Source organism: Canis lupus, chromosome X, assembly GCF_003254725.2.
Source record: "Canis lupus dingo isolate Sandy chromosome X, ASM325472v2, whole genome shotgun sequence".
Classification (NCBI taxonomy): domain Eukaryota; kingdom Metazoa; phylum Chordata; class Mammalia; order Carnivora; family Canidae; genus Canis; species Canis lupus.
Genome location: NC_064281.1, coordinates 27,703,230 through 27,731,060, shown reverse-complemented (window position 1 = coordinate 27,731,060; position 27,831 = coordinate 27,703,230). Strand labels below are relative to the sequence as shown.

Sequence of the window (27,831 nt, the reverse complement as noted above, 5' to 3'; positions counted from 1 at the left end):
AGAGATTATGAGAGACCCAGCCTTGTTTTTATGTTCTGTTTCTCCATGTTTCTATTAGTCGTTCATCTTCACCTCAACACATCAAATCTAGTAATTTACTAGCCTTATGCATTTCCATTCCTTTGTTTTTCAAGCATTATTTCACAGATGTGCTAATAAAGAGCTAAATCATTTAAGTTTGGAGTAAACACTAAACTGACTCTTTAGTGATAGTTCTGAGCCAGGTTTTGAAAAACAATTTGACATGGGTCAGGGCAAGAAGGATTCACTACCACTGATGGCATTTGAAGGGAATAGAAGAAAAGTTATATTTAAATCATAAAATTGTGAATATGTACTAAGGGAATAACAAATTTTGTCAGGACCTTTAACTACAGAATAATTTATAAGAAATAGAATTATGTACAGAGGTATAACAAAATCTGTTTGTCAAATCTAAGCATTTTTAATGTTAAATTTCACTGTTGGCCTTTTCCCTTGTCATAAAAAAAAGATTGTTAGTTGACATTAGAGAACAAACATTTCTGACATTTGTATCTATCTAATAATGGTATAGAAATGCAATTAGGAGCCTGAATTTTTTTTCATTTGGTAAGTGTAACAAATGCATTACTTTAATAAAAATAACTGTAAGAACTACATAATAAAATACCTAGCATGTACTTGTGTGTGTATAATTTATATGTTTTTAATAAAGAAAAACATACTTTAACAATCATAGCATTTTAATTTGAAGATATTATTTTCTGATAGGCAAAAATGTTAGCATACTTCTCTGGAGGTATATCTATATTTGGAATAATTTGGCTCGTATTTCAGGATTAGCAAATCTGTAAATCTCTATTGTATAAATACAGCTATGATAAATTCAAATCCATAAGAAGTAAATCTTTAATTAAAATTAATTTTAAAACAGCTTTAAAATTGTAATGTATTTTAAAAATGAGTAGTCTTGAGAATCTGGGTTTCCTCAAAAAGGGAAGCAGGAAGGCATAGTTTCTACCGATGATCCAAGCCCTTATTCATGGATATGTAGGTGGATGGGAAAATTTCACTTTTTAAACCCACCTTTCTGTATGTGACATTCTTGCTACTTCTATTTTTTTTTATAATTTAAAGATGACTTTATTCTTTTTTTTTTTTTGTATATTTTTTATCGGAGTTTGATTTACCCAGTGCTCATCCCGTCAAGTGCCCTGTCAGTGCCCATCAGGGATCAACTTTTTAAAAAAATGAATTCTAGACATTGGATATTTTATAGTCTTTTGTATTTTGTTGATATTGGGGGCATTAGCAAATTCTGTGGTATGCATTCTATTTATTTTCAGAGAGGAGGTCTAGGGAAATAGGAAATATGATTACAAATGTTCCCGTAGCTTCTGTCTTGCAGCTATGGAGTGTGCTCAGGAAAGTCAGTTTAACCGTTTCTGCTTTAATGCCTGATTATGAGTAACAGAAAAGGTATAATTTGAAAAAGTCCTAGAGAAAAAAATCCCGGAAATAAATCAAATAGTATATGCTAATATCCTCTGGTGCTGTGTACTCTTCAAGAATTTCAGCCACTGTAGAGTGCCTTTCCCATGTTCCATTGTCTCCCTTTACTCTCTACAGATCCCGATAGGTCTTAAGTTTGATTTTGAAACTATCAACCGACAACTAGCCTTAGTGGTTCTTTGTGTTAGCACTTCTGCAAAAGCATAAAATGTAAACCCTTGATAAATATGGCAAGAATATAATTTCTGATTATAAAGCAACTAGATAAGCAAAACAAAATCAGAAATCTAAGTGCTGGAGAAAATAAATAGTACATTTGATCACATATGCTTTAGAAAGACTGAACCTCAGTTTAAAATTAGTGCTTCACTGGTCATACAATAATTTTCTCAAGTTCCTTTGCTAAAATATATTAAAACAGTGAAAACAACAGTTTAGATGTAAAAAAGTGAACAATGTAGCATTATTTCCTAGTTGTTTTGAATACATGTAATTATATATGCTTTCATATTTGAATGATAGGGAGAAAGAATTTGACCAAATTAAAGAAACCAATTTATGATATATTAGCCACCAAAATATTATTTTAATTATTTTTACAATTCCTGGATGGTACATGTGAAATATTCCCAGTCCTGCCTTATATAACTCATAAAACACAGACTCAACATGACTTTCAAGGACAACTCTGAATGTTAATGTTTCCATTTTCGGCCTCATGACAGAGTTTTATTACCTAATGTAAGCTCCGGAATGTCAAAGGAGTGATAGGCAGTATAGACTCCACACACAAAATAAATGCATAGTCATTTTATTCTAAATTGCTTCACTTGAAAATATGGCATGAAAAATCTAGAGAGAGGAACTAAAAGTAAGTGATTTTATAGCACTCTAAAATGGTGAGACTCAAAAAATAAAAGTCCTAGGATAAAAATGCTCATGCATTTGAGTTTGTGATATGGCCAATCCCAAATAAATTTGCTTACATATTCCATAGGGCTTGCATAACTAAGAGCTGGTCTGATAGGTACCAAGCACCATTGTTCCACAGGCAAGGACTGCAGATTTTCTAGAAATTAATAGACCTTGTCCCAGACTTGCTTTTCCACTCTTGTATTATATAATAAAGTGTTCCAGGGAGCAAACTAGATGACTATACATTTTACATACCCATGTAGGGATTTTCTAATCACAATTAGTGTAGCATGATAAGGTCTTGGGGGAACTAGAACTCCCAGGCAAGATGTCTCAGTTCTAGAGCATCCTTCTCTGTTTTTTCCTTCTCTGTTTATCTTTCCTTACTCTGTTACCCTGTTTATCTTTACAAAAAAAGTTGTATACTATGATTTTTAAAAGAGTGGACTACTGTTTTATGGTTATGTGTGGTTTCAGGACAGTTACAATTATGTTTTTTAAATAGTGACTCCCTCTTGTTAGATTGTAATCTTTATCCAAACTCATGTTTGCGTATTGACCTTCCCCACCCATCCCACCCCCACGTGGCATCATTCATTCATTTAGCAACAGTCTATTGATCTTCAGTTGCTTGTAATATGTAGTGAGCAGGACAAGGAACATCTCTGTTCTAGTGGACAGTATATTCCTGTAAGTTGTACAGACAATACATGACTAAACCAATATATAAGAAAATATTGAGTAGTGAAAATGGTATCTTAAAAAATTAGAGAGACTGAGTGTAATTGAGAAGGAAGTTTAGATAGCATCTTCATGAAAAGCCCTTCTGGGCAAGTGACACTTAAAATGGGTCTTGAACAATAAGAAGGAAACATTATTTAGAGATATGGAGGAAGAACACTTCAGACAAAGCAAACAGTTTGACAGATTGTGAAAGAGAAGTTAAGTATGGCCAAAACATAGTATAAGAGGGGAAGAAGGGTATGCTGTTAGATTTGACAGGTAGGCAGGTGCTAGATTGCAGAAGGATTTGTGGGAAAGAATTTGTGTTTTGTGACTCCATTGGCTTTTATACAAAGGAATGACATCTGATTTGTAGTTGAGCAGAGAAGAAGGAACCAACAAAGGAGTTAAAAAGCAGTGCTTAGTGACGTGGGAGGAAATCAGGAAGGGGTGGTATGTGAAGTAGAAGAGAATGCATGAAGAATGAATTTGGGGACCTGGAAGTTGATGGCAACCTTTGCAAGACATGTTTCAATGGGATAACTGGCAAAGAGAATAGTGGGATAAGGAAATGTAATTAGTAAGTGTAGAAAACAAAATATTCTTTGGAGAAGAGGGATACATAATAAGTAGTAGGAGGAAGGGTTTGTTGGGTCAAGAGAGTTTGTCTTGTTTTAGTTGATAATGGTGAACTTCAGTAGAGAAGGAGACACTGAAGATGCCAGAGGCTACAGGTAATTTTAGGAGAAAAGACTTTGAAAAAGTGAGAGGAGGTGGGATAAGATGTAGAACATCTTACCATACTTCTCTCAACAGATTCTTCCTCCATGTACTTCCAAGTTCAGTTGACAGTAGAAATGTCTAATTTTGCTGAGCACCATAGCAAAAAATTTTCTTGGAACAGTTTTAGTTTAATAAAAAATTACATTACCCAAAACATGACAGAAATTAAACCCCACCCATTTGGGAAGGAATGTTTTGGCATTCAATTCAGAAGACTGTTATTTTAATTACATTTATTTATTTATTTATTTATTTATTTAATTATTTATTCATTCATTCATTCATTCATTCATTCTTTCAGGTGCTTCAAGAAGACTTAGAACAGGAACAAGTCAGGGTCAATTCCCTCACTCATATGGTGGTGGTAGTCGATGAATCTAGTGGAGACCATGCAACTGCTGCTTTGGAAGAACAACTTAAGGTCAGATTATTTTCTTTAATATACCAGCTGTGTCATTCAAAATAATTAATTGCAATTTAGAAAATTTCTAGAAAATGCATAATGTAATTTGCATATTACAAATACTTACAATGCAACACATTTATTTAAACTAATCCAAGTTATATCCCATTTGCAGACGTTTCCCTTTCATTAACCACCCACTGTTTGTTCACACTAGCTTCCTGGCCTTTGGGGAAATACATGATTACAGATACTTTTTAAAAAAATTATAGTTGAATAACATGTATTAGAGAAGTGGTCAGAGGAATATCGTTTATATACTCTTAAAACCTACAGTCAAAGAAAGGACAAATGTTAAAAAAAAACACAAAAAGGATCACATTCAATGAAATCATGAGAAACCAACACCTTCATATTTTTTTCCTGGAAAACTTCAGTTATAATCTTGATGAGGACACAGAATATTTAAGTTATGAAAGTTTTGTGGGGGAAGACACTTAGCTTTTCAAGCCCTCATTCAACCTGAGTCATAGTAATTATGTCCTTGGAAACATAACCAATACCTATAACAAAGAGCAAGGTAGGTATTTTCATATTTTTATCTTTTCTTCCTAATTGGGAACAAAAACATTTTACTGTGAAAAAATTTGAAAACATTTTCAACAAAACACATGTACATAAAGCAAAACATCAACATTAAGGAAAAATGCAACAATTTGTTCTGAATTTGACACGTACATTCATATTCATATATATATATAAAATATATATACAAAACAACAGATGATATTTGAGAGATTCATTTTACCCATGAAATGTCTGTCTTTTCTTTGTGATTTTTAAGGGCCAATAGCCTGACATGTCTAAGGATACAATCAATGTGAGTTTAAGTAGCTTTATTAGCCCAAGGTTGTTCTAAACATAATTACTCTTACTTAACCTATAACACAGTTTCTTAAAGCTTCATTTCTGTTTTCTTCTTTCTTTGTGTGAATTGTGTTATTACCTCAGTAAAATGTCATTTCCTCAGGTTACTGCTTTAAATTTCCAGTCTTTAACAATGGTATCTTCTCCTCTATCATTAAATGACAAAAAGAAAATTCTTAAACTGCTATAACCAAGCATTTAACATATATTAGTCACCAGTGTTAATTGCTTATGATTCAATGAAGTTACAGGGATCAGAGATATAAAAAGGCTTATGACACCTAATATTATAATGTATCATCACATATATGATCAAATGTATTATACACATACATACTCATGACCAGCTAAAGGACTGTACTGATAGGCCATTGCTATAACCATTTAAAGTAATTCCATAGTTCTTATAAAACAGTCCTGTAACTAATTATAGATGAGTAAAATCTAATACTTAGCATTCCTCAGAAATCTTCAGAAAAGGTGAAAAAAGACTAGGGGGCAGAAGTTAGGAGAGTGATTGGTTAAAAAAAAAAATAATGGCCGACATTTCTCTAAGTCATAGACTATTTCTAATTAAAACAGCAACTGAGAAAACACGCACTTTGGTATTATCAGACCTAGGACAATTAGCTTTAGAATGTAATCATACTGAGGTGACGTCTGAGGGGCCAGGCCACCTTGAAATATAGTTCATAGCACTCTCATATGGTGATTGGGTTAGAGCTTACTTAGGATAAATTAAGAGTTGTGTCCCTAAGCTTTTCCCTATTTATTCTCCTACTTGCTTTCATTTTCACCTTATTTTCTGTCTTTATATAATTGGTCCAGATATATCTACTAAGATAGCTGAGCATGTATTGACTTCCCCTAAATCATACGGACTCCATGTGCCATTGTCTGTGATTGCCTCACCATTAATTAGTGTTGACTGCTACCTCCTAGCCTCCTCTTTTCCCCACAACTCCCTTTTCCCTTTTGATACTCTCATTTCCCTCTACATACTCCCTTACTGTGACCTGACTTTTGGTTAATCTAGACTAGTGTCTAAAAGGGCAGGGTTAGTAGGAATTCCTGGGGGAGAACGCCGTAATGTTTCTTTCTTCCCATCCCATCACTTTTCTCAATCTTAGAAGAATCCATGCTTGAATTCTGTGCCTTATTTGTCCATTGATTTGAATTGTTCTGGAATGCTGGGCTTTTGTGTGACTTTGACATTTTGGTGATTCTTTCTTGGGTTCTTTGCAAATGATATAATCTAATCTTAATCTGGTTGAACTTTAAGAGGAAAGAGGAGAGAAAGTAGAGTTGGTAGAGAAGGAGGAGGAGAGAAGAAATGATAAAGGAGAAAAAGACAGATAAACAAGTACATTAGAACAGTCACTTTAACAGCAACGCAAGTATTTTTTGCACATAATAAGAATTCCATGTGTGCTCCAGAAACTGTGAGCCATTAGTATATTTTATACGGGGCCCAGAGGAATTCTGTTAGAATAGGGACAATTTTAGGAAAGAAAAACAGGTATATGGACTCCATACAAGGGGCCAAAATAAAACAAAAGAAAAACAAAACTGGCAGGGATCTGAAAAGAATCCTCAAGGGCTTTTGTTGGAGCTAGGTCTGGTCATCAATCGCTTATTCCCCTAGACTTGTTAGTGTTGAATGTTTATCCCACTCCTTTTCCAACATTGCAATGTCTTCATCTGTTTTGCTCTAGTGTACTGAGGCACCATCTCAAGCCCCCAAATGGATACCCAGTGGTCTTTAATGAAGAGATGCAGATGAGGCAAACTAGAAATGGGAATCCTTTTTTTTTTTTTCATTTATTCCTAAGAGACACAGAGAGAGAGGCAGAGACATAAGCAGAGGGAGAAGCAGAGTCCCTGAGGTGAGCCCGATGTGGGGCTTGATCCCAGGACCTCGGGATCACAACCTGAGCTAAAGCTGAATGCTTAACCAAGTGCCATCCAAGTGCAAAAGGAGAGTCCTTGTTTTAATACAATTAGAGAGGGACATGTTCTTATCATATGGAGTTTGAACTCTGAAAATACTCCTTATAGAATATTTTTATATGTGTTGACTTAATCCTATGAACTTTATTATAAGTTAGATTTTCTCTAACTTTTTAAGAGGACTTCTAGAAGCCATTCAGCTAAAAAGTTTTAAGAAAAACAAAGTTAGGTCAGAACATATGCTTAGGGATTCTGAGATAGCATGGCTTATGAAGGATAATATTCTGAAAAGTACCGTCTGTTGTAAATTAATTTGATTCTCTCTCAGAGGTTCAACTTGTCCCTCAGCAATGTCACCACAGGTCATAAACTTGTCCTTAACTTCAGAGATGTCTAGGATGCCAATGCACAGAGAGTCTGATTTGTAAGCAGTGATGCCCATTAACTGATTTTATTGAGAAATAGCTTGGCTAAATAACTGAGATTAGTAATTTATGTAGAGTATTCAGTTCTGGAGGACATTATCATATGTCTTTCTGAACATCTGCATTTTGTTTTTCATTTTCTCAGTGAATACTTACTGTGTTCTTATTATGTCCCTGGGATTGTGCTGGGTAACAGAGGCAAAACAGTGAACAAAAAGAGAATTTGTCATTACCATCCTGGGTCAGGAGTGAGTAATCTGTGAGCCTGCTGCCTTCCTTAGAAACTAGAAACAATGGTAGCCATTTCCCAGGCTCCCTCTTTAAAATCAAAGGCTAATTCCTTTCATTCGTGGTCACCATGGTAGGTATGGTAGACATGGTGATTGCTCTCTTGGTTCTTGTAGTCTAGCAGAGGAAATAGACCTTAATCAGATATTTATAGAAATTAGCAAATGTTTAAGAAGTGGACATAGCTTATTTCTATGAAGGAAAAGAACAAGGTTTTGTGACAACATAATTATATGACTCCAACTGAAATTTGAGGGCAAAGATGATTCCCTAGGAAAGTGATTAAGCTAGGGTCTGGAGGATATGTTGGAGGGATCTGCATAAAGTGTGTGTAAAGTACATGGTGTAGATGGGTAGTTTTCAGGACGGGGAAACATAAGATGAGGTGAGCATGGCATCCTCAAGAAACTGAAATTTGGCTGCAATTCTGAAGTTCAGAAGAGTGGTGTTAGAGGAGACTTGGCAGATAGAAGGGGCTTACCTAAGAGTTAGGATTGGTGTGTGATACTAAACTCCACTAAAATTCAGTCAGCAAACATGTATTGAGCAGCAGCTCTCTGCCTGGATGACAGCTGGGACTACAATGGCAGGGAGAAGCAGGGGTAATAGTCATGACACCTGCCCTCCTGGGCCCATACTAATCAAGTACGATGTAATGTAAAATTATGGCCCTGGTGAATTCAGTGGACAAAAATAGACATTGCTAGATGCCCTATCTTGCTCTAGAAGGTCAGAAAAGTAGAAGTTAATTAGGCCATAGTAAAGGGTAGGAAAGTGTTCTGTACAGAAGAACAGTATTTATTCATTCAACAAATATGTCTTGCATGTCTACTAGGTGCCAGCCAAGTCTAAGCTTTGAGGTTAAGCATGGGCAAAGCATAAATGATTTCTCTATGAAGCTTACATTCTAAGCACACCTCATAATAAATAAGTAAGTTTTATATTATGAAAAAGGTGGTAAGAACTATAAGGAAAAGACTGGAGAAGGGAGCAGTTTTATATGTGAGTAGTAAGGGGATGCTTTCTTGAGAAGACAGCATTTACGCAGAAACTAAAACAAAATAAAGAGGGTGTTTGGAAGGTGTGTGGGCCCTATGGGGCCTTTTATATTTGAAAAACTGAAGAAAGACTATAAGTAGAATATAAGGAACATCTATTGTTCTAGGGAGAGAGTTGTTTCTAATAAAAAAGAACTGGAAACATAGGCGTCTAGTTTTAGAAGTTGTTCTAATGAAAACACCTTCCAGAGAAAAGGCAGAGCTATTGAAGTCCCATTTGTAGATATGTTCTTCTATGCATGTAAACACTTGAGAGTCCAACTAGATGTATTAAAGTTGTCTAAGGCCTGGACCCAGGAGAGTTTTTGGCATATAAAAGGCATTTGGACTATTCTGTTAAATGACCTTCATCTTAAAGTTACTGTCTATTATTATGGAGAAATAAAGATTTATCAAAAGAATGTACACAGACAAGCATCCTCTTCTGAAGAAGAATAACTTAGAAAATACAATTTTCTTTTTTTTTCTTTTTTTTTAAGATTTTATTTATTTATTCATGAAAGACTGAGAGACAGAGAGAGAGAGCGCCAGAGACAAAGGCAGAGGGAGAAGCAGGCTCCATGCACCGGGAGCCCGATGTGGGATTCGATCCCAGGTCTCCAGGATCGCGCCCTGGGCCAAAGGCAGGCGCTAAACCACTGCGCCACCCAGGGATCCCAGAAAATACAATTTTAGAACAGATTATTAAATACATATTCAGTTTATTGCTCATCTAATGAAGTTACTCAACTTGTTTATTGAATAAAATAAGAATTTTTGAAGATAAAAAAGGCCTCTAAGAACTAACATACATTCATTAAAATCAAGACATGAAAACCAACTTTATATCAGATGACATTAAGCAATTTGTACAAATATTAAGTAGTAGTATTTTTTTAAGATTTTATTTATTTATTCATGAGAGACACAGAGAGAGAGAGAGGCAGAGACGTAGGCAGATGGAGAAGCAGGCCCCCCACAAGGAGCCCGATGTGGGACTCAAACCAGCATCCTGGGATCATGTCCTGGGCCAAAGGCAGATGCTCAACTGCTGAGCCACCCAGTTGTCCCTTAAGTAGTAGCATTGAGGCAGATTCTTTGGGGGATTTATTAAGTTGGTTGATCCGATGGAGTGGAATGCATATAAAGTATTTTGATTTACCTAAAATATTTTGCAAAGCCTTCAATGGTATGTCTATGGATAAGATGAGCCTTCTTATCCCTCTGTGGGCTGGTGGAGAATGTCTGTGTTTTTAATATATTCTTTCCTGGTACCTGATTTATGTGCCAGAGAATTGGACTGAAAATGATTGGATTCCTTTATTCACTCTGCAATGTCAGAAAGTTTTGGGGAAAGAAGCCATTTGAGGTTTTAGCTGGGATACTGTATACACTTTGTCTGAAAAGGAGTGGTTAATGGATAATTTCCTCTCCCACATGACTTTAGAAAATTTATAACAATGACATGTAAAGTTAGAATGTCACATTCAAATGTAATATTCTTGTCTTTCATGTTTTAACTCAAGAAAGGTATGTTTGTCTGAAATCTTGCTGCTTGTAAAAAGTAGTATCTTTAAATCAATTAGGTTTTTGATGAGGAAGGTCTGACTTCCCATCCATTCATGTAAGTGTAAATATATATGTGTATAACTTTGTACAGATGGGTACATATATATGTATATGTATACACTTAACATTTATGTAGATTTACATTTTTTAATGTATGGATGTATATGTGTATATGCACATGCATGCATATGTGTCCATATATGGAGAGAGACAGACAGACACTTCTTGGGCACAAGATTGTTATTAAATGAAAGCAAATGATATAGATTCTTAGTAAATTAGTGCATTCCTGGGCATGGTATGGTATCTAGACCACAGGGACTAATAATTCTGAGTTGGTTTGAATACACTTTGTAGTTGAGCATTTTAACTGGATTTTACTAGGATGGTGGCACTTAAAGAATGTTTACAGAACTAGGGATTATTTAATTTAAAGAAAAACCTAAGCAGAGATTAGGGACAGGTATAGTTTTGTAGAAAGAAGGCTTTTCTCTGTATTCCTTCAGAAGATTGTATCAAAAATAAGCCAAAGTTAATAAGCCTGGGTGTCTTTTGCCCATATTTCTTTCCTGAGCCCAATTTCCTCTGTCCCACTGTTTTCTGTATATGTCTGATTTGAAGACTAAAACGCATCTCAGGCTCAGCGAGATGAAACTTAACTCCTTGTGCCCTATTTCCCTCTAAACTTTCATCCTTTGCTGGTTTCCCCATTTTTGTTATTACACAGCCATTCACCATGACACCTGTACAAGAAACCTGGAATCATTCCCAACTCCTCCCTTTCCTGTCCCTGTGAGCCCTCTGCATGTAATCAGTCACAGAATTTCTTCATTGTCTCTCATATTAATTGTTTAATCTTTGTTCTTGTCACTATTTATCCTAGGTAAAGTCCTTGCCTGGATTCTTACCTCTCTTTAATCTAATTTCTGCATTAAAATTGCTGTAGCCTGTCAAAAGCCATTTATTACTGTTTCTCCCCTGTTTAAAATCCTTAGTTGCTTTCCATTCTCAGCAGAGTCTAATAACTTAAGTCTGCAATGATTTTTATTGCCCCTGACCCCTACCTGTTTCTCAATACGTGTCATCTATTAGCTTCCACATATCCTTTAACCTATATTCTATTTCTCTAAGCCATTTCTGATACTGTCACTGTCCTTGTATATGCTATTACTATTACTCAGAATAGTCATGTTTGTCATCTGCTTTAAAAACTACTTAATGTAGAAAACTCAGTTCAAATTTTTCTCCATGAAGCCATTTTTTGTACATGACCACTCCCTTTTTTGAGGCACCTCATATCATAATTATGTCTTTGTTGTTTGAAAGGAAGATAGTCTGCTAAAAGGTAGTTGTTCAGAAAGGCTATAATGTCCTCTTTTCTATCATGGCGTGAAAATGGGGAGTGCAATTAAAACTATTTATAGTATATACCTTTGGGATCATTTGTGGTGGGAAAGAGTCTAGGGAATATTAAAGCCTATAGAACTGAGAAAAAAGAATATTTATGAAGAAGGATATGGATGAAAATATTTTTGATGTTTCTCTCCAGTTTTTAATTCTATACTTGGCAAATCAAAAGTATGTTTAAAAATTTTTTTAAACTAATGGAAATAATTTCACTAAGCCAAGTGTCAACAATTGTTGCCCATGAAGTTATAATTATAATTATTAGCACTTTTGTGTGCTCATCCTTTTCCAAAAATTTTACACACTTTATATGTAATGCTCTCCCTATTTCACAAATGAAAAAGCCAATGCATAGTGGAATTAAGTCCAAGTTTATGTAGCTTTCAAATGGCAGAACAGGACTGGTGTCCAGATCTGTGTGATTTCTCCTAATCTCTCAATTTCACAGAAGACAATTACTGTGTAACCTTGAGAAAATTATTATATTATGCAAATATATTGGGATGATAGTATTCTTTATGAATTTAAGTGTATGTATATGAATATATTGGAATGGTGATATTCTTTATGAAGATAATTCTAATATTGTCTGAAAAGAGTTCTGGTCTTTTTGGTTTCTAGAATAATCCTTAAACTTCACATTACAGCACAATTAGAATTTTTTGATCAGAGCACCTAGGAAAGTACAGAAATCATAATTTTAGGTCAAAGACTTCACGAAGGTAACACACCTGTAGTTCCATATCAGATAAGAAGATAACATGTTGCCAACAATTGACACAGTCCTATCGAGCTGTATCAGTCATAAACTTCACACCTCCTCAAAGTTAACCTCTATCCTGATTTATATTGCCTCAGAATAGTTTTATTTTTAACTTAATGTAAATGCAATTGTATAATATATAGTTTTGTAATTGACATTTTTAACCCAATGTCATGTTTGTGAGTTGCATCCATGATGCTTATAGCATTAGTTCCTTAATTTTTGTGGCTGGATAGTATTCGTTCTTGTGAATATATAGTTTAATTATATATTCTACTGTTCAGAAAATTTGTGCTGATTCCAGTTAGGATCATTTTAAATAATGCTGGTATGAACATAGTTGTACATGTATTTTTGTGAAAATATGTATGCTTTTGTATTGAGTATATACTCAAGATTGAAATTACTGGGGATATGCATATTTAGCTTTATAGGCATTGCAAAAGAGTTTCCCAGTAGTGAGTAAAGGTACAAATTGCTTCACATCCTCATCAGTACTTGATATTGTCAGATTTTTTTAAAGATTATTTACTTATTTATTTATTCATGAGATACAGAGAAAGGTAGAGACATAGGCAGAGGAAGAAGCAGGCTCCATGCAGGGAGCCCAAAGTGGGACTCAATCCTGGGACTCCAGGATCACGCCCTGAGCTGAAGGCAAACACTCAACCACTGAGCCACCCAGGCGTTCCAGTGCTCTGAGAAAAAGAAGGGGCATATAGTCAAAGTTGAGTCAAGCTGAAGGAAACTGTAAATCTATCTTGGTTAGTGTAAACCCTTCACATTTGTTCTTTCCTTTTAAAAATTTATCTTATTTTTGTTTATTCACGTTTTCATATAGATTTTGGAATCAGCTTGTTTTTTTCCCCAAACCTGCTGTGATTATAACTGGGGCTTATTGACTATATGGATTAATTTGTAGTGAACTAATATCTTTATTATGTAAAGTTTTTAAATTCATGAATATGGAATAGCCTTTAATTTATTTAGGCCTTTATTTTTTTCTCTTAAAAATGTTTTATGGTTTCCAGGATAGTGGGTCTTAGGCTTTTTACGATATTTATTCATTTTTTGGATTTTTTTTATATTTTTGTTGTAAATGGTATCGTTTCAAAATTTCATTTTTCTTTTTTTTTAAGATTTTATTTATTTATTCATGAGAGACACACAGAGAGAGAGAGAGAGAGAGGCAGAGACATAGGCAGAGGGAGAAGCAGGCTCCATGCACGGAGCCTGACGTGGGATTTGATCCTGGGTCTCCAGGATCATGCCCTGGGCTGAAGGTGGTGCTAAACCGCTGAGCCACCAGGGCTGCCCAAAATTTCATTTTTCTATTTGTCTTTTACTGATAGGGAGACATACAACTTGATTTTTCTTCCTTGGCTTTGTATCCAGGGATCATGCTGAATTTACTTATAATTTGAATGGTTTATCTGTTGCATCACTCAGCTGTACATATACAGGTTGTAATTATAATTTTGCTTCTCCCTTTCTGATCACTGTTCATTTAATCAGTTTTTCTTGCCGTATTGTGCTGTATACTCTAGCACAATGAGATTATTGTTGATCTGTTTCTCATTTTAGGTTTCAGAGGTAGGGCTTCCAGTAAATCACCATAAAGTATGATATTGCTTGTAGGTTTGTTGTAGATGCTTTTTATTCCTACTATTCTAAAAGACTTCATCATTACCAGGTACTGAATTTTAGCAGATATTCTTTTCAGGATCACTTAAAATGATCCTATTAGTTTTCTTTTTTATTCTCTTAATGTGTAAAATCACACTGCTTCACTTCCTAGGGTAAAAATAGCTTTGCATTCCTGATCTAAACCAAACATATATAATATGTATATAATCTTTTTTATTTGTCGCTAGATTTCTTATTTTTTAAAGATTTTATTTATTTATTCATGAGAGAAACACAGAGAGAGAGAGAGTCAGAGACATAGGCAGAGGGAGAAGCAGGCTCCCTGCAGGGAGCCTGACATAGGACTCGATCCTGGGTCTCCAGGATCAAACCCTGGGCTGAAGGCAGTGCTAAACCGCTGAGGCACCCAGGCTGCCCTGTTGCTAGATATCTTTCCTAACATTTGCTAAGATTTGATTTAGAATTCTCCCTTTGGGTCCATAAATTTTCTTTATTGGGGAAGTTTTATTTTTATTTTTTTTATTGGTGTTCAATTTACTAACATACAGAATAACCCCCAGTGCCCGTCACCCATTCACTCCCACCCCCGCCCTCCTCCCCTTCCAACACCCCTAGTTCGTTTCTATTGGGGAAGTTTTAAATGAAAGATTAAATATATTTAAATAAGACTTTTCATTTTTTATTTAGACTTTCAGGTTTCTTCTCCATTTTCCAGATTTCTTTTTTTTTTTTTGTCAGTATGAGTAGCTTGTGTCTTTCTAGGAATTTGTGTTTTGTATCTAAAATTACAAGTATTGAACACTACACTGGAAGCTAAGTATGTACAGTATGTTGGCTAATTGAACTTAAATAAAAAATAAAATTACAAGTATATTCAAATAAAGTTCTGTTTAGTTGACATGGTGTTTAATAAATAATGCTTTTACTAGTTACCAATGTTTGAAGTTTAGGAAATGTAATATAAAACTATAAATGTCTAGCGTCTTTGGAAAAGCAAATGATCTGGTAATCCTTTGCCTGTTCTGAATATTAACCTCAGTAATAATTAAATAGCTTTGCCACCTTTAGCATGAACTCTCCATTTATTTACAGTCCCCATTATTCTCCATTCTCTAATACTTAGGTTATTTTGTGCAATTTTTGTGCATACACATTAGAATTTGTGATTTCTTGTAAGTAGAGTATTTCAGTGTGTAGTTAGAATGAAGTATAGAGGGATATTCATTTTTCACTCACTTGATTCCAAATAAAACACATAATAGATTATGTTCCTGGCTTATAATTTAAAAGAAAAATATTTTCAACTCTTGTATAAAAGATAAGCCATAATAGACTGTAAGTAAAATATGAAACACTAGTTGTTTGAGTGTCATGCTGAAATCTTTTGCTATATTCTGTATTAAAATTCTGTTATGCTGTAGACTTATCACATTTGGAAACAAAAGCTAATTTTCTACCAATTAAGCTCTGAATGTTAACTAGTCACAAGCTCTCAATAATTTATCACAGTTTTTGGAGCATTTTCACATTCGTTGACCTATCTGACCCTAACAGTGACCTGGCTAGGAGGGTACCAGCCCAGATACTTCTATTTCCCTTTCACTAGTGGGAAATCTAAACCATAATAAAATTATGTGTTTGCTGAGAGATATTACTAAGTTGGGAAATGGTAGAACTGGGACAAGAATTCAAGCAATCTGTACTTCAGGCCTGGTGATGTGTATCAGTTCAGCAGATTCAGGGAGTCTGCTGTATGAGTAATGCCCATTATAAGTAGTAAAGATCTAGAACTTGAGGTGGAGAAGACAAAGCTTCACTTGTGATTCTCACCTCTTCAGGCTCTTCAAATTTACCATGAATAGCTCTGTTATTGCCATAAATGACTGGTTGGCAGGTATTTCATGAAGAAGGAAGAACAAAAAGGTTCTAAGACAATACTTAGGAGAAAAATCCCTGTATCAGTAACTACAGTGGTGGTATTGAGCTCCGAGATATCTCTATATTATGTGAAGTTCATGTTTTACATTAAGTACAATGGTAAAGGGCTCCCCTCAAGAAGACCAGAGACTGTGAGGAATAAAACAATCATGAACTGTAAAACCTTAAAATACCAAAGAATGCCCAGGAATGCAGTGAACCCTGGCATAGACATACTCGTGCTGGAATGCTCCTTAGGACTCCTGCTCTTTATTTTCCGGTATCCCAATTGAATGGTGGGAGCTGGAGAATGCAGTCTATTAAGCTGCCACAGAACATTACATAATAGCCTTCATGCAAATAATAACAGCAACAACAAACGAGCCTTTCCAGATTTATTCATTAGCACTTCATAAACTTGTAAAAATAAATAATATATGGAAGTGACTGTAAAGGCACAGGGGAACATGCTTCTTCATGTTAAAAATCTCACTATCTTTTTAGCATAACCACCAAGACAAAATTTCATTAACAAATCAAGACAGTCATGTTTACCTTTGAAAAATAAGACTTCGGAAAAGAGCACATTTCTTGATCTAGGAGTGTATTTTCTGATTTTGAAAAATAAACAAATAGGGAGGTAAAATGTCAAAAAAATTAGATTAAATTATAACATTAGGCTTCACACCCTTGTCAGGTAGGTTAGATAAAATGTGTAGTTCAATCCAGTCAAACTTCTGCAAAAATGAAATATGAAAATACTCAAAAACAACTCAGCATCTGTACATCTCGCTTGGTTATGTAGCACACATTACAAGGCATACTGAATGTTGCCTGTTCCACTGAGTAAAGGACATCACAAAAGAACACAGACTTGTAGCCAGATGGATCTGAGGTCACACTGCAGAAACTCAGTCCTGTGGCCTCCGTGGTCTCAGATAAGTTACTTAACTCATCTCAGTGTCTGGGTGTCACCTGTAAACTGTACCTTTAGAAGTGGCAAGTATACCCTCACAGGTTTCTTGAAATCAGTCAGGTAGTACTGCAGGATCAGTTAAAAGGGAGTAGGAATGATCTTTTCAGGGAAACCTACAATAAGTGCTTCCCAGTACATCAGGACATGTTTTTCCACCCTGGACCATATGGTAGACAGTGAAGATATAAAGCATTGCCATTTTATAATATGCTGCTTTGGTTAGCAGTTTGTAAAAACATGCAAAATTGAGAAGAGACTCATAGAGTTGGCTAAACATTAGTCATTAGTACTCGGCCTTGTTTTAGTCTCAGGATGGGTGTTATTTTATTTCTTTCAATGAGTTACTCGATGGTATTTCCATTTCACCATTGGTGAGGTAAACTTGCTTATCCTTTTTAACTTGCTATGTATTTAAAGTAGGAAAGAAAACAAAAATCCAGAAATGTTATTTTTCATAAGGCTCATCACACATAAAATTCATTTAGCTGGGAACTATATTCCAGAGTCTGAAACTAAAATCAAATGACTATGACATGGGCTGCTTGCTGACTCCTTTTCTTGTAAATCCTAGTTGCTGCTGCATTGTGTGGTCCATGGCACATAAGTGTTCCTTTCATAGTGGACGTACTCCTGGGAACACTTTATCTCTTCATGCCAGTCTTGCTGGGCACAGTTCGGCTCCTACATTCTATCCCTGGCCTCAGTATATTCAAGGGTCAAGATACTTAAGTTTTACCTTCCAAATTTTCTTCAGTTGCCTTTATCCAAATATTCCTCTGATAGCAACTTTTCACTTCTGTTTTGAAAAACCAACTCAACCAAACAGAGAAACTTAGATGAGAAATGTACTTGGTGTGCATGACGAAATGGGATGGTAATTAAATGGGAGGGGAGAGCATCCCCGTCGCGGATCTAAGCATAAGATGATAATGGAGTTGTGATTTAGCCCATGAAAGTATGTTAGAGTAAGTGAACCAACCGTTAGCTTCTCTCACTGCTGACACAAAATGAGAACATAAATAAAAATTAATTTCTTCTTATCGCTTCATGAGACATTATAATCATTTTTGTTTATGTACATAATGTTTACATAGCTTTACAAAAATATGCATTACTTCTAAGAGCCCAAAGGGTTCATATACTTAAGTGAAAACTCAGAGAAACACTTTTTTTCTCTAGAGAAGTTTTCTAATCCTAATGTAGTGATTCTTAAAAATAATTATTTAGCTTTCTGTCAATCCCATTTGATCCAATCTCTTAGACTTGTTATATCCCTTTAGGCAATGAAAGGAACCAGCATCTTTGAGTGATTATAGATCTGACTGATAATCTTCCAGTTGCTTAGCTCTATTCTTTGTAATTCAAATTAGAGCCAATATTTCTAAGTAATAACCAGATAAGTCCATAAATTCAAGCACTGTGTACATCTATTTACATTTGTGCATATGGCATTACAAAAATCTACCTGTGGGCAGAGATGTATAGCATATGAGCAAGCAATTTCTAATTCACTTATCTAATTTAACTGAGGTGAGTAAAAAGCATCATGCTCACATTATAACAGAAGTGATTTAGATTCAGTTCATTAAGAGTTTTCTAAGAGTATGATAGGTTAAAGCAGTAGAATGTTTTAATAAAGGCTATGAATACTCTCTTGTGTTGGAAATCTTTAAAAAAGAATATACTTCAAGTCTAAACAACTACTTGTAAAGATTTAATAAGTACCTTTCTAGAGTGACTAGAGTAAAATAGATGACCCTTGCTGGTTCTTGGAAGATTTGAGGTAAACACAATGATCAAACAAAATGTAAATAACTATCAACACTTATGTAATTCAGTTCAAATTAAAACTGCTTTCCAATACATAATCTTGTTTAATATTTTAGCAATTCTTTAAGGGGTTGGTATGATTATTTTCTTTGAGAGAAAGGAAATGATGTAGCCATGAATTTCCTGAAAGTCATTTGGTTTTGTTTGGGAGGAGGGAAAATAATAATAATAATAATAATAATAATAATAATAATAACCCTCAAGGAATTGCCAGAGTCATTATAAGAAAATGATGTATTTAAACTGTTTTCTTTTTTTATTTGTGGTGTACCTGTGGTGTACTCAATCAGTTGAGTATCTGACTCTTGATTTTGGCTGAGGTCATGATCTCAGAGTCATGAGATCAGGCCCTGCATCAGCTCTATGCTCAGCATGGAGTCTGCTTTTCCCTCTCCCTCTGCTCCTCCCCACCCCTGTCTGCTCTTTCTCTCTCTCAAAAATAATTAAATATTAAAACAAATTCTTTTGTAATTTGAGAAGACATACACGTTTGTAATCCAAGCAACTGACTAACCTAACACTTAAATCTAAGTTGTTTAGCTTGAAATACTTGTATCTTCCCCACATAAAACATAAAATTACAAAGTGATAACATTTATGTATTTTGGAAGTTGAATCAATGAATGATTAAAAATATCTTCTATTTAAACAATTTTAAATAATTTTACCCTAGTAATTGAAGTGTATTTTCTAAAATTTCCACCTGTAATAAATACATCTTTAATTTCAACAACTTTAGTTTCGTGAGATATTTTGTGCCATGCCACAGAATCAGTGTCTCTTAAATATGTCTTTTTTATTAGTTTGTTAGGGCTGCAATAACAAAATACCAAAGACTGGGTAACCCAGTTTCTGTTAACTGGGTAACCTAGTTAACAGAAATTTCATCTCACAGTTCTGGAGGCTTGAAGTCCAAGATCAAGGTATCAGGTTTGGCTCCTTCTGGGGCCTTCCTCCTTGGCTTTCAAATGGCTATCTTCTCACTGCATCCTCACATGGTCCCTCCTATGTGTCCCCATGTCCCTGATGTTTTTCTGTGTATCCATATTTCCTCTTTTATAAGGATACCTGTCAGATTGAATTAGATCCCACCCTAGCAGCCTCATTTTAACTTAAAATGCTCAGGTATAGGCCCTATCTATATAGGCCCTGTCACCTAATACAGTCAGATTCTGTGGTAGGGGGGGATAGGACTTCAACCTATGAATTTTGAGGAGATACAATTCAAATGTCCATTGAATGATAAATAGATAAAGAAGATGTGGGGTACACACATACATACACACACCTATACACACAATGGAATATTACTCATCCATCAAAAAGAATAAAATCTTGCCATTTGCAATGACATAGATGGAGCTCGTTAATATTATGTTAAGGGAAATAAGTCAATCAGAAAGACAAATATCATATGATTTTACTCATATGTGGAATTTAAGAAAGAAAATAAATGATCATAGGGGAAAATATGAGAGAGGCAAAATAAGAAACAGACTTTTAACTATAGAGAACAAACTGATGGTTACCAGAGGGGAGGTGGTTGGGGGGATGGCTGAAATAGGTGATGGGGTTTAAGGAGGGCACTTATTGTGATGAGTACTGGGTGATGTATGGAAGTGCTGAATCACTATATTTTATACCTGAAACTAATATTATACTGTATATTAACTAACTAGAATTTAAATAAAAACTTAAGATATAAATGTTTCAAAATGTACATATAGGTACATATTGGAGTAGTTCTGTGCTTAACTCATTGAAACTACACTTCATATTATGGGTCTTTCAATTAACATCTTCTCTCATTAGATATAAATGTTTCTAAGGAAAAATGTAGATGCAAAAAAAAGGAGACATAGTCCAGCCCATAACTTAAAAAAATTTTTTTTATTGGAGTTCAATTTGCCAACATAGAGCATAACACCCAGTGCTCATCATAACTTTTTTATATTTCAAGTTTTAAATCAAATTATAGTCTGTTAACATGTATGGTAAAATTGGTTTCAGGTGTAGAATTTAGTGATTCATCACTTACATATAATACCCAGTGCTCATCGCAACAATTGCCCTCCTCAGTAACCATCATGCATTTAGCCCAAACCCTGCCCACTTCTCCTCTAGCAACCCTCAATTTGTTCTCTATGGTTAAGAGTCTTATGGTTTGCCTCCCTCTCTCTTTTATGCCCCATTCCCCTATGTTCATCTGTTTTGTTTTTTAAATCCCACATATGAATGAAATTATATGGTATTTGTCTTTCTCTGACTGTCTTAGCATAATATACTCTAGCTCCATCATTGCAAAATCAAGATATCAAGATTTCTTTTTCTTTTCTTTTCTTTCTTTCTTTCTTTCTTTCTTTCTTTCTTTCTTTCTTTCTTTCTTTCTTTCTTTCTTTCTTTCTTTCTTTCTTTCTTTTTTTATGGCTGAGATCTAAATGTGAGACAGCGGGCAGCCCTGGTGGCACAGTGGTTTAGCGCCACCTGTGGCCCAGGGCCTGATCCTGGAGACCCGGGATCGAGTCCCACGTCGGGCTCCCTGCGTGGAGCCTGCTTCTCCCTCTGCCTGTGTCTCTGCCTCTCTCTCTCTCTCTCTCTCTCTCTCTCCCTCTCTCTCTCCCTCTGTGTCTCTATGAATAAATAAATAAAATCTTTTAAAAAATAAAATAAATGTGAGACAGGAAACCATCAAAATCCTAGAGGAGAACACAGGCAGCACCCTCCTTGACCTTTGGCAATAGCAGCTTCTTACTAGACATGTCTCTGGAGGCAAGGGAAATAAAAGCAAAATGAGCTATTGGGACTGCATCAAGATAAAAAGCTTCTGCGCAGAGAAGGGAACAATCAACAAAACTAAAAGGCAACTGATAGAATGGGAGAAGATTTTGCAAACGACATATCTGATAAAGGGTTATTAGCCACAATCTATAAAGAACTTCTCAAACTCAACACCCAAAGAACAAATAATCCAGGTAAGACATGGGCATAAGACATGAACAGGCATTTTTTTTCAAAGAAGACATACAGGCGGCTAACAGACATATGAAAAGATCACTCATCTTCAGGGAAATACAAATCAAAACCATGATGAGATGCCACCTCACACCCATCAGAATGTCTAAAATGAACAATACAGGAAACAACAGATGTTGAGGATGTGGAGAAAGGGGAACCCTCTTACAGTGTTGCTGGGAATGCAAACTGGTGCAGCCAGTAGGAAAACAGTATGGAGGCTCCTCCAAAAGTTAAAAAAAAAAAACTGCCCTAGGTCCCAGCAATTGCACTAGTAGATACTTACCCACAGGGCAGAAAATTACTGATTCAAAGAGGCATGTGCAGCCCAATACTTATAGCAGCATTATCAGCCCATAACTTCTTTATTCTGTTCAGTTTTGACACACTGTATGTCCAATAAGTATCTGTTATTTGGACAGATTCATGATGAATAAATGAATGAATGAAAGACTTTCATTAACTGTAAATTAAATAAATATGGGATTGGCTGAATTATAAGACTTCAATGAATTATCAAAATTATCTATTATTATTGGACTACCAAAGGCCTTTCTTAAAATAGTTTTCTTAAATAGGTTGACTATGTATCTAACAGTATTTATTATTAGTTTTTTGTGACTCATTCATATAGTGAAAAAAACTACATGGTTAAGGGTATCACAGTAGTATATTATGGAATTTCTATGAAATTAAAAACCTTAAGGAATCTAGTATAGGAATCTAGGTCTTTATTTGGATTTGTTTGATAGGATGTCCAACTAAAATTAATAAATTGTAATCATCAATCTATGAGATTAGAAATTTAAGATGCTAATTCAGTGGACACTAGGGAAACTATGCTATATCTGTTTTGAAGTCTCAGTACATTTTCTTTCATTTATGAAGATTGTGCTTCAGTTTGAGTGTGTTTCTCCCACATTTGACTCTCATCCCCACTGGGGTCGAAGGGATGCAATAAGCATCTCACAATTTGGCCTTTTACATCTTTATCCTTAAATCAGGCAGATAGTGTGGCTTATGGCTATAAGGGATAAGATTTTCTCTGAAGCTAATATTTTCACAATTAATCCGTTAACAGATATGTTACATACCATTTTCCTGGTGTGTGCTGGTAGTCACTAGGAAGTTTGCTTAAAGAATTTCTAATATGTTTCAGAAAAAAAAATCCCAAATACTTGGTTGTAATGATTAAATGTCTAATATTGTTGAATTCATTGATTTATGTTAACGCATTTCCTTTGGTTATCTTGCATTATTATTTCAGTGCTATGGCTTCTACCATAACCTAGCATCATTCAAAAAGAGTAGAGAGTGAAACTATAAAAAAATACGAAACTCAGTTACATTATGTTGAAAGCAATAATGTTTTTATGGACATTTCTGAAGAAAAACTGAAAACTCACTTGTGACCAAAATGTATGAGTACATGATCATTTTAATACTGTTAGTAAAATGTTTATTGCCTACTCTTTATTCATGCACGGCACTCCCTTTTTGAAAAGATTTTTAAAAGATGGGATGAGTCTTCAAGCCTCCTAGAAGTAGGTGGATTTTTTCATGATGCTAACTACACTTGTATTATTTGAGTCATATTTTAATATCTTCTATGTAGATTGATCCAAACATGTAGCATCAAGTATGCTAGAAATTATAACAAGGCTTATGTTAGATACCAAATATATGTGTAAAAATATGAGTTATAAACATTTTTGTAGCCCTAATTCTATACAAAATAAAACATATCTATATTTTGAGCTACTTACCGTTGTAAAGATCTATGAGTTGTGGGAAAATAATTTTCTTATTTCTGTTAAAGTCAACAAGTTAAAATTTTAGACTCTGAAGTTCATCATAATGGAATTAAAATAAATGATTCATATTTTTTGTCTTATAACATTCCCTTTACACACCAATCATCACAGCATGTATTTTTTTTTTCATCTACAACCATTGATAATTGGGTATATGACGGTAGGTGAGCAGCGGGATGACCATGGCTGTGGAGGTGGCTGCAGAAGCTGGAACAGCCAAGGGTGGTCGTGGAGGCTAGAGCCCAGGGGGCAGGACAGTGCTGGAGGCTGTCATGCAGGCAGCTGGGGCAAGACAATGTCACCCAACTGTATGTGAAGCTCACGACAGCAATCTGGACACTCGAGACCTAACAGAACCACACAAATTTGATTCCTTTCTGACCTTCAGTTCAGTTCCAAGGGCTCCCAGGGCTTGTCAAAAATCCTAAGAAAAAGATCTCCTCAATGAAGGGTACACCTTCACTTATGTTTGTCAAATGTGGGTAAAGACCACCCTCAGGGCAACTTTGACCTCATTCAGTCAACATTCTCTAGCTCTGGAGCCCCCCCCCCCCCCCCCCGTCTCAATTGCCTGGGGTTTATACCTGGTAAAGTTACAGTATATGCGATGAACAGCTTGGATGAGATGATAGAGAAAGAATGATGCAGGCAGAGGAATCCCACAACTGCAGCCCAGAAGTCATCAGACCCTGTGTAGGGAAAAGAGTGCAAATTTGGAAGTGCCTCAAGCTGTTTCAGATGCAGTGCCTTAAAGGAAAGGCTCAACCCACATGAACCTTGCAAATATTATTTAGAAGACACACTGTAGCAGCAGTATTTCTCTGTGGTGACAGAGGGACAGGGTGATATACTTATGGTCCTGAAGGCCTGCGAGAAACCTGGGAGCAGTTCTGCAACAGGTAGCCAATCTGAATCCTAAAGACCTCTCATATACCTTAAAGGATTATGGTTTTAAAAAGCTTCATTCAAAGAGATGGGCTAGATATAGTGAAATAATAGAAGATGGTTAGAGTCAGTGCTCTCAAGCAAACTAAATCTCTCTCAGCATGCTGCCAACACCAGCCATTCAGAATCTCCTCTATGTTCTCGTAGAGATGCTGCATCTTCTCTTCAGAATTGGCTTTTACATTCAGGTTTCATTGATCCTTTAATGGATAAAAAACAAACAAACAGACAAACAAAAAAACCTTGAATATGTCACCTGACCAGCCGAATGCCTCCAACATGAAATGGTCGCTTGACTCCCATCACTGAAAAATCTGCTGCAGGCCTCCTGCTGCCCCTTCCACCACTGCCTTCAACCCACGGACTGGTCTCCAATCCTCCTCAGGCTGTAAATTCGAACTCCAGTTCCCCTTGCATTCCAGCCGGCAGGGGGTACTCAAGACCTAACTGTTGACACAGTTTTAGTCAAAACACGAGTATCTTTTAGGGCCAGCAAGACAAAAATACCTTTAGGACATCTCTGGAAACCTTAATCTTGGTTCTGTTGTACTATAGTGTCCAAAGCCTGTGAAAGAAAACCATTCAGTGTCTCACAGAGAGTCCAGAAAAGTCTAAAAACAGAAGGAAAAGGGACAAATTAAAATGCACATTGAGGTAACTGAAGAAAAGGAAGAAAACCATAAAATGAGGGGAGGAAATTGCCAAGCTGCCCAACTCTGGTCCAGATCCCATTGAAGGAGTTAAAGAGGGTTGTACTGCCTCCATGGAGCCACCTTCAACAGTTGAAGTCCTAGTATTTTGACAAAATACATTGCTATCATCTCCTATTAGACAAGGATGGCTTTAGTGCTGAAGTATGATGAGTACAGGGTCTGGCCTGCCAGACTGTATGGAGACTGTCGCTAGAAGGTTTCTCAAACTGTATGCACAACAAAAGCAGCTTTCTCTGGGCTCAAAAGAATATCTGATGTTCATGAAGAAGTCTCATGAGAAACATCAGAAGATCAAGCAGTCCAGTCCCAATTATCATGAAAAAGACAGATGGAAGTAACTTCCTAACAAGGTGGCTCACATCACACCTTTCAGAAGACTAATAGGTGAATTTGACCAAGAGCAAGCAGAGTCATGGCATGAGACCTCTGCCTGGACCAGAAGATGTGAATAAATTTAAGCATATTTATTTAAAATTCCAAATGAGTTGCCGTGAGATTTATTTATTTTTTTAAGATTCTATTTATTTATTTATTTATTCATGAGAGATAGAGAGAAAGGCAGAGACATAGGCAGAGGGAGAGGCAGGCTCCTCACAGGGAGCCTGATGTGAGACTCGATCCCAGGACCAGGATCACACCCTGAGCCAAAGGCAGACGCTCAACTGCTGAGCCACCCAGGCATCCCTGCCGTGAGATTGAAAGAAAGAAAAAGAAAAAGAAAAAGAGAGAAAGAAAGAAAACAGAAAGAAAGAAAGCAGAAAGAAAGAAAGAAAAGAAACGAAAGAAAGAAACTGTGCTTGTTGAAAGTTTCAGTGTTCGTAAACATATTTATTTTTTTCCACAGTGTACTTTGCTTCCCTGGAATTCTGAATTTGCTTTTCCTGGTCCTCCCACTGCACCCCAAGACATGTTTGTCAATAAAAAATAAGTTTGTTTAATGTTGGGGATCCAGTGTCTGTACTTCAAATCATTTTTTTCCTTAAAAACTTAGGTTTATCATTAGAAATGATTTATTTTTTAGATATTGGTAATCAATGTCCACTCTTTCTTTCTTAAATATTTTATTTATTTATTTGACAGAGTGAGAGAGAGAGCACAAGCAGAGGTAGTGGCAGGCAGAGGGGGCGGGAGAAGCAGGCTCCCTTCTGAACAAGGAGCCCCAACATCCATACTTTAAAGTGATGTATTTTTTTTAAAGCCAGTCATGTGCAAGGTGAAATGCTTTTGGATAAACATAAGCCTATTTTCTGACCTTTCTTATTACAGATTCTTTGCCTTAAATGGTAGAATATATAGTAATTTGAGCTAAATTTTAAAAAATTGACATGTTTTGGAGGGTTAAGGAATAGAAAAGTATATAAGTATGTGTGTGTGCGTAGATATGCGTACACATGTATACATACAGGCTCATTTGATCTAGAACAGTAAATACACTCTGCAAGTTAACCTCTCATCTCAAGGGTTGCCTTAAGGTGTTTGCTTGCTGTGTTCCTAGTAGGGTTAATCTTTAGCTATACACTTCCCACTTGATTAGAGCAGTAGGGAGCACACTGTGGCCTCCTACTGTCTGAATCCATGTGCTCGACCTGTCTGTGCAGGGGTGGTGTGGATGTGAGCATGCATGGAGGATAAAAAGCTGCCATTTTCAGTAGACCAAACGCTCAGGTTAAACAACTGATGAATGTTACTACTGTAGGGTTTTTTTTTTTTCTGCTGTTTGTATTGTAGGAGACTAAAGCATTTCCATTTCAACAGTTTTTCAGCTTTATTAATGTTGGGCAAAATCAATATGTTATGAAAATGTAACAGATCATAGTTTTGGGGCAGAATTATAAAATTAAACATGTGGGTAGCCTATTTATATACTGCTATAAAGTGTTTTTGAAGAGATATATGCAAACTATTATGTACATGAAATGTATATTTAACGATTTTTTTTCATTCTGGGAGCTAGGAATATAAAAAAGAGCAGATACATCTAACCATAACATATTGTGATTTATCAAACAGCACAATCTTTCATTTCATGGAGTTTATCCATTGATGTTGATTGAAACTATCATTTGTTTTATCATGTGGGAATGTAAGTTATGTGGTGAAAAATATAGAATTTTGAACTAATGTTGATTCAAGTTGTATTGTCTTATCGTATGGTCTTTTCAAAATGCTGCCAATTGGGACACTTGGGTGGTTCAGCGGTTGAGCGGTTGAGCGCCTGCCTCCGGGATCAAGTCCCACATCAGGCTCCCTGCAGGGAGCCTGCTTCTCCCTCTGCCTATGTCTCTGCCTCTCT

General features: G+C 35.8%; 1 protein-coding gene and 1 pseudogene across 15 annotated transcripts in view; both read left to right on the top strand.

The window, feature by feature from the left end:
- DMD (dystrophin) overlaps positions 1-27,831 on the top strand; it is a 2,170,621-nt gene that overhangs the window by 724,894 nt on the left and 1,417,896 nt on the right. For all 15 annotated transcript variants that reach the window (XM_025439443.3, XM_025439430.3, XM_025439477.3 and 12 more), the window contains one exon: positions 4,217-4,336. In XM_025439443.3, the coding sequence (XP_025295228.1) occupies positions 4,217-4,336 (120 nt within the window). The remainder of the gene's footprint in view (positions 1-4,216; positions 4,337-27,831) is intronic.
- LOC112651787 (RNA polymerase II elongation factor ELL2-like) lies at positions 18,091-26,345 on the top strand (annotated as a pseudogene).